Genomic DNA, 17,860 nt, shown 5'->3' with positions numbered 1-17,860 from the left:
GGTGAGCAGGGCATGAAGGGCTGTACTGGCCCACACCACAGGTTCCTCTAGCCTGGTATCTTTTCCAAACAATGACCAAAAGCAGATGTTAATGTTAAGATCACGGCACATGATTCTCCTCTCCTCTTCCCCTCAAGCACTCTCCCAACTTCCCAAAATTTGCAGTCCAGGGATTTCCTGGTCTGTAAGTGGTTTCTACACATTTGGACCCTTCCTGCCTTGCTCTTCAGTGACTTTCCCCTTGAGGCCATTTAGACTTTAGGTGTCTGTAGCCTCCTGTGGCAATTGGCTGTGTGGCAGGGAATGGTGGTCTGTGTGCCCCATCCTCATATGGCTATCTTTGCCCTCTTGTGGCTCCTCTTGTCTCCTCGGAGCACCCTTGGCTTCCCCTTTGGGATGTAAAGAGAGGAATGAAAAGCAGTGGCCTCCTCTTCAGTGTCCCCTTACCCACCCAGCGAAGCAGAAGTACAGTCCTTACCCACTTCTCTCATGTTCGTGGAGATGTGCTCCACCTAATCCTGCATTTTCTCCTGTCTTGTCCCTTAACCACCAAGCTGAAGAACATGGCTATGCATAGGCAGGTAATAAAACTTTTTCTCTGGTCTGCCTGGACTGGAGGCTGGACAAAATAATGCTGTTGTAATCTGTGGCAGTGCCAAAAAGCTCAGTCAGGGACTAGGGCCCTATTGTAAGCACTGTAGACAGGTGATACAAAGACGGAAACTGCCCTGAAGAGTTTGCTTTTGTGCTTTTGCTATGTGAAAAAATCTTTGCTGATGCCATGGGCTGCTATGCCTGCTACTGCATTTCTATGCTTCTGCCTGCATGCCTCTGTTCTCCCATTTTTCCTTTTCCCTTAAGGGGAGTGTTTTTCGTCCCTGGTGAGGCTGGACCTGCCCCTGCAGCTTGTGACACTCAAGTCCTAGCAGTGAGGCTTGTGCGAGTAGGACACAGTGCTCAGGAAATGCTGGAGCGGGTTCTGCAGCCAGGTGCCCTCTGCAGCTGCCTGCCCCTACTCCGCAGCTCTAATGCCACCAGGTGCAGCATCTGGTTTTGACACATCACGCTGCTCAGTGCCGTCCTCTCAGGGCATAAGGACCACGAGCATTAACTGAGCTGAGGTTGTCAATTCTGATTTTTTTGATTTGTGTTTTTCAACAAGTAAGCTCAGACAGACATCCCATTTCTCAGTGGTGGTGCGAGCTGTAAGTGGGTGATGTAAAGGCTTGGCCGCTTTTGGTAAGGAGCACTTAGCTCCCAAACAAGAGAATCGTAGGCCTGACCCTGCTGCTCTGTCTGCAGAGAAAAAGAGAGGGGATGAAGGTGAAGGTGTTGATATGACTTTGTGAGGAACTTTCCATACACTGTAGAGAGAAAAGCCCTTTTGTGGGGAAGAGGAAATGGGGGGAATCCTAACAATAATCCTAAAAACCCAGCAAAAAGCGTGGTTATATCTAAAGCTGATACTCTTACCCTGTGTCTGAGTAATAGGAAACAAAGAAGTTGTCTGTAAAGAAAAAAAAACCTAGAAAAAGATCATGAGCAAAACCCAAGATAGATTTGCAGAGAATGAGCAGATTTAGGCAATTGAAGCACTTTTATAAGGAATTAAAGTATAGTGAGTAGTGGATAAAATACTGTTAAATCAGGCTCTTCATTAGGACTTTTCACTGAAGAGGGTCGTAGTGCCTCAGAAGAGATATCTCTGTGTTAACAGTGGCCAGACTGAGTCACAGGGAAGTGATGTAATTTGACTTTGGCCGTTTTCATTAAAAATGTTTGCCTCAGTGCTTGGCTTGAAAAAACCAACTCAGATTGACTGGAATATCGACAATATGACATTCTCAAAAATAGGCTGAATGAGCATTTAGGATAAATGTCAATAGGGCAAATTTAGTGAACTTGCCATACTTTCCATCTTCAGTAATGATCTGAAACAAAAAGTACCCAGCATAAAAATGAAACATAGGGGAGAAACTCTTTGAGAAGCTGAAGGAGGACGAGGGAACAAGGAGGAGGAAAACAGCTTAACGTCAAGTATTTAGAAATGTCAAGAAGTAATAACCAAAAGCCAGTTTGTGTTGCCTTTACTAGACTTGAGTAGTGCCCATTTCACCAGCAGTCCTCTAGAAATGGTAGGGTAGGTTGCTGCCATGGGATGAAGGCACTGTCTTATAGTGGGAAAATGAAAGGTAATGGTATTTGAGTCTGTATGTAAGAAACACATACACCTGATGGAAAGAGAAATTTGCAGAAATACGTTATTCATATTATAAATCTCTAAGGCTACCTCCTAAACAGTGTCATGACAGCCTGCATGAAAACCTGATGCCTGAGAGTTGCAGGGTTGACAACTGTATATCTCTCCCAAACTGGAAGAAACTCAGGGAGCAAAACCAAGTGACTGTGATTAATTTAGAATATGGACATAGAGATTAAAGGATGCAATAAAAGTATATTATTGAGTGGCCTGACAGCACATGTGATAGCTATCTGCTCATCTGCAAGAGCTGGAAGAGTGTAAACACCACAGAGGGAGAGTAATTACTAAGGATGATACAGAGAGAAACTAAATAATTATGAATATTTGGATGAAATTTAAAAAAATCAGATTGATCACAGGGAAAAAGAAATTTCTCCAAGTGTTCACTTGATTGTGCATCCCATAGAATCTGAACTGTTTTAATATCTAAAAGTAGCTGTAATTGATTTAATTATGCTTTTCCCTCTCTAATTCCTATCATGCCATAAATTACTCATCAAAGCTGCTAAGTATAACCTATTTCTAAGTCTTTAACCCTGTGGTCCAGATCAGACCTTCAGCTGCTGGAAATCTGTTTAGCTACGGTGATTTTCATTGTGCTATGCTGATACCCAACTGTTTGAGATTTGTCCTTTCAAATAGCTTTTAATCTTGATTCTGGTATGCAGAAGAGCACACAGGTCTCTGAAGTTTGTAAAGTGGCAGCATGGGTCAGTCTGCAAATGTTATTTGTTTAAATGATGCTTTGGAGAATGTCACCAAAGCTTGTTGAATTATCCTACTTACATTTATTTGTTCCCACATCAAATCAGCAGCAATACAAGGATATATTTAGATTTTTTTTTCTAGTTTCTAGCTTTCTGTTACCTCTCCTTAGCCACATTTACCTTTGCTTCTTAGAGATATTTGTCATTGCTGAGTTAATGTGTGCAGCTGGTAGCAGGGCATTTGAATGCTTTCCTTGAGCTGTATTGAGCTGTAGGAAATAACCAAGCTGTTGTGTGGCAGCTCCTTGTTCCCACTGGTCAGGAAGCTCACATTAAACCTCTGCTTAGGAGTAGTTCAGAGTTGAGAGCCTTACTGTGAGAGTTCTCCTTTAGTTCTCTCTAGTGTGGATCAGGATTTATTTCTTTTACAATCTTTTCATTTCCTTGGTTTCCACTTTGCAGCTCACCTTCAACCACTGGAATTTGTTGCTTTGTGTTACAGAAATGGGTATGCACACATAGATAGTTAAAAATTATTTGTGTATATGTTGTGGTTATGCATCCAGTTGCTTGCTACTCATAGAGAAGGAAACACTGATGATGTGATCCTTCATACATATGTGTAGTCAAAGGTAGGAAGCATTCCAGAGCAGCTGGGTGAAGCCATTTGTCTGGCACTGTTGAAAGTTAAATATGGATGCTTGGTTTTTTTTCCATAATTTGGGGTGTGTGTGTGTGTTTTAAAGTAGTGGAGGATGCACTGACATGTGGTGGCATGATAAGTTAGGGCGAGCAACAGCAAAACAGCAAGCATGTTACAAGGCAGAAGCTGAATTATTATTTTGCTGCAGAGTCCATCAGAGGTAGCAGAGGGAGGGATTTCTTTTGTCAGCTCCTGGCAGAGGACAATTTATCATTTTCTTGTGGAGACCACATTATTAAGTTTGTTAAGAAATGCTGCGTGGGATTGAGAGGTTATGAAAAAGATGAGCTGAGCCAGCTGCATTAGATGAAACAATGTTCCCGCCAAGTAATGTGGTGATGAGGCTAAGATGTCTTATCATCCTCATCTTTTCCTGAAAGCATGGGCAGTGTACAGGCGCTGGCTATGTGCAACTGTTGCTCATGTTCATGAGGGTTTTCTGAAGTTGTGTATAGGATGAAACAGCAAGTATTGTTTGGGTGGAAGAAGCTACTGAGGTGGGATCTTCCTGGTGCATTTCCAACAATTTCCTCTTTATTCTTGGACAAACTGTGCTGGTGGAGTGTCTTAGCTTTCCTCTGAAAATGTGTGTCCTGGGGCGCTGTGGGGCGGCAGTGCTGTGCCCCCTCTGCTCACCGGGCAAGTTCGTGACTGCATGGTCAGGGCAGCACAAGGAGTCCTTCCTTCATCTGCCAGAGTCCATCCCTCTGGAAACAGCAATTTGAAGTCACTGGGCTGTGATGAATCACAAATTACATTTTTAAAGAATATGAGACTCTTCAGTCCAAGGTGTTGTGTACATGCAATATATTTATTATTCTGCAAGTCTGTCTCTTACTACTTTTTTTCATTTTTTTTTTCTTTCTTCTTTTTTTCGGATGGGCAAACGGCAGGGAGCACTGGAGTCAGTTGAATGGACTTGAGGAAGTTTAGTTAATATTCCAGAAGGCAGTCCTGCTCCTCAGACAGCAGAGTTGCAGCGACTGAGAGGAATAATAAAACATTCAAACTGAAATCAATCCAGCAGTTATTTAGCCAATACCTGCAGCAAATTTGGCATATTAGAGACCTCTCAGTGCCAGCTGATGAAATAATTTCCAGCCACTTTTCTTCCAGCACACCGGTAACTGCTCCTCCTTCGTGTGTTTGGCATGATGGTTGTTGTGGAACTACTAAAACCAATAAAACATGTTCCCACAAGGTGTTTAAGTTTACAAACTAAAAAGTGGTAAAATGGATGGCAGGGATCTAAGATGCCCCGAAGTCTTAATTTTCAGTTTTGCACAGGTAGAAATTATTATTCAGCCATAACAAGAGGCACGGAGCTGGAGCTGTGCTCTAGTTTGTGAGGTTTGGCTGGGAACTCCTGTGGTTTATTTTTAAGATGAGCGTACAGGCTGTGCAAGCACAAGCAGAGGGTAGGGAGGGGAAGTCTGATCATCATTAAGACACACGGACATGGAAGGGATGTGATCTGATTGAAGATTGTGGTTTTCTCTGGAAGTGGTATATCTGCTCTATGTTATCACAATTAACATTTAGCGATACTGAAATGGAGAGGACTTACAAATTAAAAAATCTTTTTCTCACTCTGTCTGTTTCTTGGCTTTATCTATTTATTTGCTTTTCTTTTTTTGGTTTTGCCATGGCTTTTTCTTTTTCCTACTTAAAATCTCCTTCTCTGTGAAGTCAGATAGTGAGTAGGCGCATCCGTGTCAACACGACAGTTGCCACACTGGAGGTGTGCATGTGCATACGTGCACACACAGAGGGACACACACACAGGAGGAGGGGGAAAAGCCTCCTGAGATAACTGACTGTAGCACACCAGTGGATCAGCCTGCAAATAAGCAGTGCTGCGGGTGGCAACTAGCCACGCTGAAGCAGCAATGCCAGTCACCTTAGAGAGACCCTTCAAAGTGCACAAATTTAGGTGCATGCATTAACGTGTGGCTGTGGCTCAGTCATTTTTCTTCCTGATTCAAACCTTTGTATAAGCAGACATAGAGAACTCACCCCTTTTTGAAAAAGAGCTAACCACAGCCCCCCAGCCCCCCAAAGACAACATGTGCTCTTATTGAGCCCGAACGCAAGCTGTAATTAAACAGAAATCCAAAATAAGATCTTTGTTTGGCAAAAAAGAACCTAATTCTTCCCACAAAACCTGGCAATACCATTACATTCAGATTAGTTGAAACGAATGTACATGAAGAAACAGTGGTGCCCTTAGGGACTCTGCAACCTGAATATTAGAAAATTCCCATCTGGTGATCAGCTTATGAACCAAAGGAAGTGTAGAAATTTGCTGGCAAACTCTTCAAAACTGTTCTGCATATTGAAAAGACATTAGCGGGGAGGCTATATTTTGCCTGATATTGTTTCTGTTACATCTGGTGTGGAAGCTTGGTACCACTGAGTTCAGCATCAAGACTGTAATGAATTTAAGCGGGAAGGAGATTTCACCTCAAATGAGGTTATATCTGAGACAGAGTTTTGCACCTGGCTCAGTTCTGACATTTAATTTGGTGAGCTGATTGTCCTGAGAACAAATCTGCAAAAACATAACAAGGGCTTCCTGTGTTGGGCTTGAGTCCTGTGTTTGCTTGGCCCTGATTTCATGACACAGGTGCAGGCATCAGGGCCATGCTGGGCACATTCAAGCCGATGCAGGCATTTTCTACAGTAGCAAATGTTTTCTTGACATGCTGAAAAACGTAGCCTGTTGTTTCAGCGGCCATCTTCCTCAAGGGTTTGGCAGGAATCACAAGGTGCTAGAGCAAGTTGGTTAGCTCAGGGCAGGGTGTGGACCACCACAGCTGAAGTTTCCAAATGTAGTGATCCCCCAAGTAAGGCTTATCTGAGAGACTACAGAGTCTACAGAAAAGTAACCCTTAACTTCAGTGAGCTTTGGAGCAGCCTAACCTCTTTGCCTTTGCCTCAAGACGCTGCACGGCACCTGGCATCGTCTACCTTTCCACTGAGTCTTTCAGTGAATTGCTGCTACCTGCTCCATCTCATCAGACTTCAGTTCAGGTTTGCTGTTCAGCAGCGAGGAACATCCCTGTCATTTCTCCCAGTCTCCTTCCCTTGATGTTGCAGCAGAGCCCTAGGTTGCCGACTTTCAGAGAACAAGTGTAGGTCTCTTCTTTTTTCCTGTATAGGAGTGATTGTAATTTGAGAGAGATGACCCTATTCACTTTAAGAAGGCGAGAAAGATTCTTGAAGAAGAAATAAAAAGGCACATTTTACACAAGAAGAAGTCAGCATAAATTGACATATTTTCCAGAAAATCTCACGGTGCTAAAATTGATGAGTTTGTAGCATTTCAGGCAGTTGTATCTCCCCATTTTGTTTTGAGGAGACCCAGTTAGCTATGCAGGAGACAGGAGAGCATCTGAAGGAAGCTTACAGTAGTAGGCAGCAGAGAATTCAGAAGGCAACAGCTAACAAATTCAGCAATGTGCGAGGAATGTGTTTAAGTGTATTTCCATTGCCTTGGCACGTCCTTGTAAGTTCTTGAAAATGGTGAAATTTAAGCACAGTGTCAGATACTTCTGCTGAATTGGAGCTGAGGGCTCCAAATACACAGGCAGCATCTGTCCGTCTCTACTGCTGCACTGTACACTTATGTTAGGGAGTCTCTGTAAGGATGTAATTGAAGGATCGGTCCAGGAATTCACAGTTGCCTTTGGATATCTACAAGAAAACTGCCTGGCATACGCTGCAGTAGTTTGCCTCTCAGCCAGAATTTTTAAGAAGTTGCAAATGATAATAAATAATTTCCCTCGCGGAATAGGCAGTTAGATTTTAGTCAGTTTATTTTGGTGAGAGGAGTGCCTTTTTGCTAAGGGTAAGAGTTTTGTTCCTTGCAGTTTATATAAGAAATGTGAAAATTATTATAGTCAGAGCAGGTATCCTGTCTTTTACATTAAGTTGCCCTCTGGTTTTCTAGATAGGTAGAGCATCTCTCACAACAGCCAGGAGTCAGGTAGGTAGGTCTAGATTAAATTCTAGCCCAGGGGTCCTCAAACTACAGCCTGCGGGCCAGATACGCCCCCCCAGGGTCCTCAATCTGGCCCCTGGTATTTACAGACACCCCACCCCCCCACCCCCCCACCCCCCGCCCCGCCGGGGGTTGAGGGGGGGAAACCAAGCAGCCGCAGATGACTGCCTTCCACTTCATCCGCGCGCCGGCCCCCTGGTTAAAAAGTTTGAGGACCTCTGTATCTAGCCTGTGAATAGTCTCACTCATTCTTTACTCAGCTACAGCATAAATAATAGCAGCAGAATGTGCCTGTAATATTCTGATGGTGCCTTTAATGAAATAGTTACTGGGTGGGTTATGAAGTAGCAATGTGAAACTGGCTACAGCCCAAGTTACTGCTTTGTAAACTTCTTGCTATGTATTTCCATATAAATACGTGTCAACCGATTACATTTTTATGGAGTTTCAAGTGAATTCCAAGTGAAGCCCTGGACGATGAGTGCTTTGGCAGGTCTCTGTTTGATCTAAGAGTCTTTCCATATAAATATTCAATGCTCTTCAAAGTGGAGTGGTTTTGGGCCCCCAAGCACGTAGAATTTACTGCCTACTTCTGTGCTGAGGGCTGACCCAAACACAGCAGAATTTGAATTCCCTCCGTAAAATTGACTCCACTAGTTCTGCACATTATTCTCCCTGTCTCCCATTTAGCATGTTAGTCGGCTGACAGTAGAGTACACAGCACTTAGCAGCTGGTTTGTGGAACCATCAGTCAGGAAATTATATGATAAATAGGAGGTAGCCAGGTTTAGTGGCACTTTATTCTGCTTCAGCAGTTTTAGCCTGACTTTGGAAAAGTCATCATGTGGTTTTTCTTAAGAGTTGCAACAGGAGATGGCTACAGTGTAGTAACTTATTACACATACACTTGAGTTATGATGTTCACCAGCTGTATTGCTCATGTGTAAATAATAAACTGTGAGATGGATAATTATGTTGGGTTTTGATATGCAGCTCTGCTCTGGTCGGCACAGGGCTGACAGAGACATCTCCCGGTACTGTGATGGAGTACGGCTGTTTCCCAGATGGAAACTGCAAACAAGATGCAACCAAGCTATACAAAGGAGCTTAATGTGAGAGGACTCAAAAAGGTACTTTTGGGGATTTGTATCCCATGTGTACAACTTGTTGGTGCCCTGCACTGCACAGGCCCCACAAAGGGGAATACTCTTTTTGGGTCCTTTAATGCTCATTTTCCATTTCCCAGATAGGGGAAGATAGATGATCACATTCAGAAGTGTTAAACGGTGTTTCACTGCTTAAATATTGGAACTGTTTTTAATGGGTGGCTGCTCAGGCTGGATGAGGGTGGGACAGTGAGGAGGCATGGCATCCTGAGCGGGATTGCTTGCCTTGGCCAGGTGGAGCCCATCCTGTCTGACCAGAGTAAGGGTGACAAAATCTCTGTGGTCTCACCTGTGCTCCAGAGACAGGTCAGGCAAAGAAAGACTTGCCTGTGCACAGTGACTTCCTTCTTTGCTGAAAAAAATGGTGGCAGAGTTTTTATGGTAAAATGCCAGATGTCTGCTTTAAAACCCCCTCCCTTTGACTTACGCTGCTGTAGTCAAATACCAGCAAAGTAGGGCACAGAGCAAGCAGGGAGATGTGCTAAACCACACTTCCCATGCCCCTTTTCCCCTGCTCCACCTTGGCGGGTGGTTAGGAATGTGTTTCAGAAGGTGGCAGCGAGCATCCTCCACTTGGGTGATGAATGACACTGTGTTCACAGGGGTACCTGGTCATCTGTGACTCACCTTTGCTTCTGCTGAAGCCCAGGAGTGCTCAGCATGGGGAGCGAAGCTTGTAACAGAGTGCATGCCAAGGTCCAGTTAGTGCAGCAGAACCAGAATTAAAGCTACTGCAAGTTTGAGGTCCCAGCTCCCTGGAGTAAGCCATAATTATTTTTCATTTATGGTGCCTAAGCCCCAAGCCAGTAAATGGCAGAAATGTGCTGTGGCTGATCATGTTAGTGATGTTTCACAAAATCAAGCCATGAAACTGGACAGACTGTGTTGATGTTTCCAGATTTTCCTGAAATACTGGGAATATCTCCTCAGAACTGTCACACTTTCCCCTTTGTGCCCTCCATTTACTCTCTCAGGGCCATGAGGTTTGTTCCTTTAGTTCTTTCTCCTGCTTCAAAACATAATGATAAATTAACTCAACTTTTGACAAACATCAAAGACAGAACTCCTTTTTTTTTTTTATTTTTTTTAATAATCATCTCTAGTTGGTGAGGGAACTGCTTTCACAGGTTACATAATCAAACAGGAGGATGACGTTTTGCTGAATAGGAAAGGCAGGAAATACGAAGATACCTTGAAGAGTCAGCAGGCAAAACTGAAATAGGTGTAGTTTTATTGCCGGTGCGTAATTAAAGTTTTCTTTCTTTGTAGAAGAATTTTAGTAAATACATGACATGACCTAATGTCTGTACTGCTCCACTCTTGGTGTCGAATAAACACATGACTTCATCCAGAGTGGCAATCGGGTAATAACTGGGCAGGATCAGTTTGTTTCACGCCACAGAAGATACTCAGCATCATGTTTGAATTTTTGAACATTTGGGAGGTAGCAGCGAGCAGCGCGGTCAGCAGTAGCCTCCTCTAGGCACACAGCTCGCCCGGGTGTGCTGGTGTGTGGAGCCACGGTCCATGTGCATTGTTTCCTCCAAGGCTGGGAGGCAATCCTGCTGGAAAAGTGGTGGGGAGCTGCGGGGCGGGCTTTTGCTGGGTCCCACAGGGCAAGAGCCCGGTGGGGGCGGCGAGGGCACATTCCCCCTTTTGTCAGCCAGGTTGCTGAGGCTCTCTGGAAACAGTGGGGAACAGGAGTTCTGGCAGCTGCAAAACCCCATCCTGCGAAAATCTTGGAGGAGACGAGCAGGGGAGCTTACTGCAGCTGCGGGTCCCCGGGTCTCCAGCCATGGGGACAAAGAAAGCCCCCTTCCTTTTTAAGAGCAGCGTATGAAATTAAGTCTCCCTGTCCTCAAGCACATTCCTCCAGATGTGACCATCAGCCATCGGTGTGATGCATTTAAGCATCTCCGGTATAGCCTTTCCCAACTGCATTTCCCTTTTAACTCCATTGTCTGATTTACTCCAGATAGTCATTTCTCAGCATACCACTTCAGTTCTGTTTTCTGTTGTAGGATTGTGTGTACATCTCTGAGGGTATACTTTTTTTTTATTGTATTGTGTTCTCTGCTTAGGCTTTTGGTCCTGGAATGATTATTTTTTTTCTTTTTAAAATAAAAAATAAATAAATCAGGAGTGCTTATGAAAGGCTTGATGGTCCTTTTGATCTGACGCTTCACATATGGGCACATAATTATTTATTAACAACTTCTTTACGTCCCTTCCCATTTAAGCTATAAAAAGAGAATATTAAAATTACTGAATACATATTCATGCAAACACTGTGGGCCAAAATCTCCTCTCGGACAGACCTGACTAAGCGCAGTGGGGAAGGAGAATGCGACCCGTAAGTCGTAGCACTGTTGACACAATGCTTTTCCATATCTGTTCCGTTTTTATGAATGTTGTTTTTAAAGAGTTGTTGGAGATACTCGATCTGGGAACCTCGTTTGTTTTTTCAGATCCGCCTCACCTCTTTCCAGCATTCCACCCTCCTGTACCAATTGATGCGAGACATCATGAGGGACGCTACCATTATGAACCATCTCCCATTCCTCCTCTGCATGTGTGAGTATTCAGTATTTCCCCTTGTTCCAGCTGCCTGGAAGATTGGGCAAGTATATGAACCTTTGCAGTGCTTAAAGCCATGCACCTGGCGCCCTTTGCCAGTCTTGTTGGAGAGCGAGATGTACCTTTAGAAAGTGTCAAGGTTATCTCTTAGTGAGGTAAAAGCCAGGCTGGTGCCTGAAAAATTCCTGTTACAATAGGTGGCTGGCAAATGTTACCCAAGTGTTTTGCTGACATTTATTCTGTGTGCTGTCATTCTATAAATATAAAATTAAAAAGTGCTGAACGCTGTGAAATACAGACAGGCAAAGCATGTATTTTGTCTATATTGAGCTTAGGATTCTTCATAGCTAAAATTTCCTCTCATGCCAAAGGTGTTTGTTTTCTTTTCTGGCGACTGCTATGAAGCATAATGAAATTTTTGGTAAATTTTCATAGTCCTTGTTGTGTGCATGCACAGGCAATTGGTTGATTGATGGGAATGTCACCCAAACAAAATGGCAAATGTGATAGAGCACATGGTTTACACAAAGATAAAAGAAATGAATACGAGTGATAACATGCATTAGAAAAGGGCACTAGTGGTGAAATCCTGTAGAAATAAATATTATCTTCTTCTGTATGGGGAGACAGATATCAGCATTGCAGAATAAAAGAGTTATGTTCAGAAAACTGCTATGTACCATTAAAAATGGAGGCGAAAAGCAGGGCTTAGTACTTCGCTAAAAGTCTTGATACATACGTTTAATCATACCTACTAATCACCTCTCGTACTGAGAAAATACAAGAAGAAAAGCACAAGTAATACTTAGAAGAATAATGCTAGTTGTTTAGATGGCAAATTGCTTTGCTATGGCTATTAGTTACAGCTGTGTAATTACATATATGCAGAAGAAAAATGAAGTTTTTTAAACAAGTCCTCCTCTGTGAGAGCAGAATTAATTGATATTAACAATCCTAACTACATGCCCAAGTACACACACAGTATTTTACTAACAGGTTTTTTTGGGTCAGTCTTCTATAACTAAATTGTAATTTCAGAGAAAATTTGCCTGAAGGTAAGTAATAAATCTGTGATGCAGTCTTCTTGGGCATTAGAGGAAAAGTGGATATTTATAGAAAGAGAGAGTACAGAAACTTGTGATTTATTCCTCAGAGTTCCTCTTGGTGCATCACTGTTAACACCACAGTCAACCACGTCATAAAATGTACTCAAATATATGCTTATATTTTCTGGTAAAAAACATGTAAGCTGAAGGTGGCAGGCTCAGACAGAGTCATTACGTGGTCATCCTAGATTTTGCAGTGCAGTGAATGTTCTGCTTGGATGTTTTTGGGAGCTGGGGGGATGATCCTACTCCTTCTGAAGCTAGTGGAGAATTTGTCTTTGTCTTCGGTGCGAGGCAGACAGAGTAGGGAGCCCCCAGGAAGTGTTTTAAGCTGCATCAGCAGAAGACCATCATCCAAAACCTGGATACTGCAAGGTTAGCCGTCGTGGAGGTTTCTGGATCTCATGCCATGTGAGACCCTGCCTGGCAGCGCTTGCTGTGCTGAGCCCTCTCCAAAGCCTCAGCCCCATGAACTCAGTCCATGCCATGACGCCAGTGCACCCACAGGCAGGGCTTTTGGGTGGGTAGACCACTGTTCCTGGCTTTGGGCGACAGTGGGAAATTGGGACTAGCAGCCTGCACTGCTAAAATTGCCACGATTTCTGTGAGAGCCCCAAAAGATCAACGTTGAAAATGCCTGCTTTGTCCCTCATTTGGCCTTCAGTGGTCATCCCCTCTGACACCAAAGTCAATGCCCCTTCTGCAGAAGGGTGCTGCTGCTGCATGGACCCGCTCCTTGCCACACTCCGTGGTGTGGCGGTGATTCAGCCGGGCCCTGCAGAGGCTTTTTAGAGAGGGGGAGATCTTCGTGTGATGCGATACAGCTTTAGAGGTGCACCCTGATGTCAACCCAAGCTTTACACTCAAAATTTCCTTGATACCGGCCGTTTATTTTTCCATTAACTTCTGTCAGTCCTTCCACTCGTTTGGTTTTTGTCCTCATTGGAATGATGAGCTGTAGTGGACCCTTGGAGCCCTTGTAGTCAATATAATTAATGTAAATACACAATCAAGTTAGAAAAATGGGTTGGACTCCAACAGTTTCTTTGTGGATGTTAAGGTTTGTCATGGTTTTGCAGCTTCAGGGAATACATTTTAGTGGATGTGTAAGGTAGACGCCCATCAGTTTTCTTGCAAGTTTTACAGAGCCTGGTGTGAGTATGACTTAGGAGTGTTAGATTTGGGATTGTTTGGAGCCATCATTTGAACTTCTGTCCTAACACCCATTTTAAAAAAAGAAAAAAGAAGAAGAACGAACTGGGTCTGAGAAGTTATTTCAGAATTCTGAGAGAAAATGGCAAGAACATGAGTCAGGATACAAATGTTTACCTACAGCTTGATCAATGACTTCATTGTATGCGTGGTTTTCTCTTCAGCTTATAATACTCTCAAGTGTGTGTGTGTGTGTGTAATATAAATATGGGCAAAAAATTGGCATCATTCCTGTTACCCATGCTCCCAGGAATGTGTTCCAGAACCTGTCAAGCCTTAGTGGAATTAGTTTAGGTTTAATACAAGTGCAGAAAAAATGTGGAGAGGGCCTTGTCCACATGATGCCTATGTGTGCACATGATTTTGAACAATGGCCAAGTGAAAAAGTGAGGATCTTTTAAGGTGTTGCAGGGCTCTTACAGACTTGCAGCTCTAAGGAGGTATGTGTGTTTATATGTATAATTCTTACAGTTTAGTTGCTGATGGGCAGAACTGTGGTATCCCAAATTTCAGCCTGGAGCCAAATTTTACATTTTGAGTTATAAACCCCTAAAATAAGGGTTTATGTTTATGACGGAATTGCTGACAGATGCTTATGTATAGTAGGACTAGCAGGCATTGCTGTAATTATGCTATCGTATCCTATCATTAAAGATTTCAATTGAAAGAGGTTTATAAATTGCTCTTCCTCTAGATAAACCACCCTACATTAAGGCATCAACGATATGGTGCAGAATTAAATTAAAATCTCATAAAATGAAATATGTTCTGTATTAGCTGTTTGACACTTAATTTGCCTCTGAATGAGTAGAGGAAATCACAAATTAACCTGCCTTTGTTTTTCCAGCCATGGCTTATTAGGTGTTAGAACAACTGCAATTACAGCCCAATAATAACCCCCAACCCTTATGAATATGTACTGAAATGTGTCACTTTGTGTTACCAAAACCTGTTTGTTAGAACTATGTAGTTATCCTGGAATTTCTACAGTACATCTTTGCTTTATACTTCAGGGAAGGTGTATGAAACTGAAGTTGTTGTTCAGCAGCAATATATGAAAAGTGTAATTGGAGCTGGAGCTTGTGTTCCCCCCCGGCCCCCATCAAGGGATGAACCTTAATTAAAAAAAATATTCCAGTAAACTGTAACTCAGTTTTTCTACTCTTCATTGAACTAGCAAGTTGAATTACTTGTTAAACATCCTATGATTAAAACGTACCAAAAGAAGCATGGCTTTAGTAATGCCACTTCTGCTTTCTGGGGTAGTGGTGGTGGTGGTTTTGTCTAGCTTTTTCTTAATTTTCAAAATTGATTTCTAAAGTAAAGTACTAAAGGAGAAACTGAAGCTAAACTATGTTTTGGTTCTTGATGTTTGCTACGCCATCCAGTAGAGTGTGATGCCTTCTCTGGTTGGTGTGCAGTGATTCAAAATCCTGCTGCTAATGAGGGTATTTATTTGAACATAAACTAATACTTTGAGCATGCTATTTTTTTTTACTCCTTAAGAACCAAATCATAAATTTACTGTTAGCTAACTCTTCAAGTTCCCTGATGTCTTTGTTGACGTTGGCTTTGTTGGAATGAGAGTTGTTAGCAGTGAGCAGAGGAATAATAACGTTGTCTTGACTATTTTTATGATAGTGCAAGTGTGAATAACTTTGTAGTCCCACAACTTTTAAAATCTGAGTTAGCCAGGATGAGAGTTTTGATTTATTAATTATAAAACCCCAAAGCTCCTAAGACAGAGGCAAACTGCTATTAATGGATTTAACTTCAGCGATTTAGGAAGCTACCATTCTTGGTCATTCATTCCCATACCTTTATTGAGTTGTTTTAGTAGGTTGCTCCTGATCTGCTTCCTTTCAAAGTTGGGTTGGACAGCCTTTGAAGATGACTTAACCTGGTATTTCCAGGTGCTGTTGAGGTGGCTGTGAAGGATGCACACTCCTGCAGAGGTGGGACAGGTGGCAGCATCAGGAACAGCTCCAGGGTGGTGGCCTGTGTGCATCTCAGAGCAGTTAGTGCATGTGTTGTAGGAGGCTAGTAGAAAGTTAAAGTTTCAGGGCTGAATGTGCTGCAAGATACACCATGTATGTTCCAAAACATTAATCCATTTAGCCTCCGTCTCTCTTTCTTGTGCCACCCCTTTTTACATTAGCCCTGGGCTGTCAGTAAGGGAGCATGAGCAGGTAGATCTAAGGGAAAGTGCACTGATGTTTACCCATATGCTTATGGCCAGAGGAGGCTGCCCTTGGAAGAAGGAAGCTGCAAGGTAAAGCTGCTGTCTTGTAGCTTCCTAGGATCAATAATGCTCCAAGCTCCTTTTTTTCCGAACTGCTGATTGAGGCTTGCGGCGTCTGAGTTTGGCAGTCTTACGCCCTGAAACGATGGTGTGTGGACCGTTGTGCTTGTGCCTAACATGAATGCCTTGAACAGGTATTTTTAACTGTGTGAATGCACCAGTACTGAAGCAAAGCATGTGTTTTGCTTGCAGACAGCGTCAAGTTGATAAAAAGAGAGTCTGATTCTTAGATATGTTATTTCATATCTAATTTATACAGACATCAGTTACACAAGGGTGAAAAGGAAAGGAAAGTCAGGCCCAGACATTCAGCTTTCATCAGCCTCTGATTCTGGACCATGCAGTACAATGGGGGATGTACAAATGCGAGAAGATTAAAGCATTGGCTCCGCAAAATATCCTTGATTATGAGAGAAACTGCTTGCCATATGTTTGATAGGACTTTCCCAGCCTCATCACTGACATTTTGATTTTTTCCTTTGCGCTTTCATTCCTAAGCTCTCATTTCTTTTAAAAATCTTGGTGTTTAAACTTCTTAAATCTTTTACCTGCTGCTTTACCTCAGTGTACCTCCAAGCTGGAGACTTGGCAAGGAGTCATTCATTGATCCTTTCACAGTGGGAAGGACAGCCCCACCCAGTGTGAAAAACATCACTCCTTGAATTGGCTTTAATTACTTTACGACTTGGACCGGGAGCCAGGAGCCTTCGAAGAAGAAAGACTGGGAAGCTCTTGGGACATGAAAAGATGACTGTAGTTAGGGCTTTCCAATATCAGCCATGAAAGTATTTTCTGTAAGCAGGGAGAAATCCTGTATTAAATGGGAAGCACCCCAAGAAACTTGTCCCTGGAAGTGAAGTGCAGCGTTGAGAATAGGCAGCTGCTAATAGTCTGGAGGATTTTTATAGCAGGTCTCTGAGAAGGAAGCAGCGTGGTCTGGTGACTTGTTAAGGTCATTCTGAGTTTGTTATATGCCATGTGTGTGTGTTATAGGCTCTGCGAGCAATGTGTATGCCTGTTAGTGACAGAGTAGTGTGGTGATGGTAATTCACAGAAGTAAAATAGCTGGGCCAGATGCCCACACATAAACTTCAGCAGATAATTTTCGTTCAGTGCCAGGCCTTTTGCAAAGCAGGTAAGAGGAAACCTGAGTCAGGACCAGGACTGCAATCTCTCAATCAGTATATGGTGTTGCGTCATTTAAAACAGTGAATCAGTGTTTTGTTTAGCTGTTGGTACTTGTTTAGTAATATTTACCTTAAGACTGGCAGACCATAAATTCTCCTTTGCAAGCAGGCTTACAGAGTAGCTTCAGAAACAGACTTTTTAAGAACTTGTCTGAAACTGGGAGAAGTTTGGAAAGCAAATTATTGGTGGCATATATTGAATTGCAGGGAAAAAAAGGATATGTGATTCAAATTTTTGATTTTGAGACACTTCAAAAGGAAAAAAAGTAGGTAAAAATGTGGATAAAAATACATAAATATTTTTAAATGTAGCCATTTTACATAAATTCAGTTACATTGATTTGTTTAGGTAAGCTGTAGTCTGAAGTTTCTGTACACTCAATTCAACTCTTCTTTGTTTCTCTGTTCCTACTAGGAAAAAGCAGTATTAAGAAAAGAATATCTGCTGGCAAATAAATTCTAGATCAAATAAGGATTCACTGCTAAAAATCATCCTTGTTTTTAGCAAGCACATTTACATGAAAGTCAACAGAATTGCCTCTAAGCACACCAGATTACATTTGGTTCACATCATTCATCTGTTTCTGTGGCGGATAATACTTTGTGACATAATCATTTTCTCTGGGGTAGCTAA

The 17,860-nt window shown here is 42.6% G+C and overlaps 1 protein-coding gene across 2 annotated transcripts in view; it reads left to right on the top strand.

Moving 5' to 3' along the window:
- The window catches only part of GLI3 (GLI family zinc finger 3), a 215,866-nt gene that overhangs the window by 107,151 nt on the left and 90,855 nt on the right, over positions 1 to 17,860 (top strand). For both annotated transcript variants that reach the window (XM_056338041.1, XM_056338040.1), the window contains exon 4: positions 11,311 to 11,416. In XM_056338041.1, the coding sequence (XP_056194016.1) occupies positions 11,311 to 11,416 (106 nt within the window). The remainder of the gene's footprint in view (positions 1 to 11,310; positions 11,417 to 17,860) is intronic.

The sequence above is a fragment of the Falco biarmicus genome, chromosome 4 (assembly GCF_023638135.1).
Source record: "Falco biarmicus isolate bFalBia1 chromosome 4, bFalBia1.pri, whole genome shotgun sequence".
Classification (NCBI taxonomy): domain Eukaryota; kingdom Metazoa; phylum Chordata; class Aves; order Falconiformes; family Falconidae; genus Falco; species Falco biarmicus.
The sequence above is the reverse complement of the archived record's forward strand: the minus strand, read 5'-3'. Positions and strand labels throughout refer to the sequence as shown.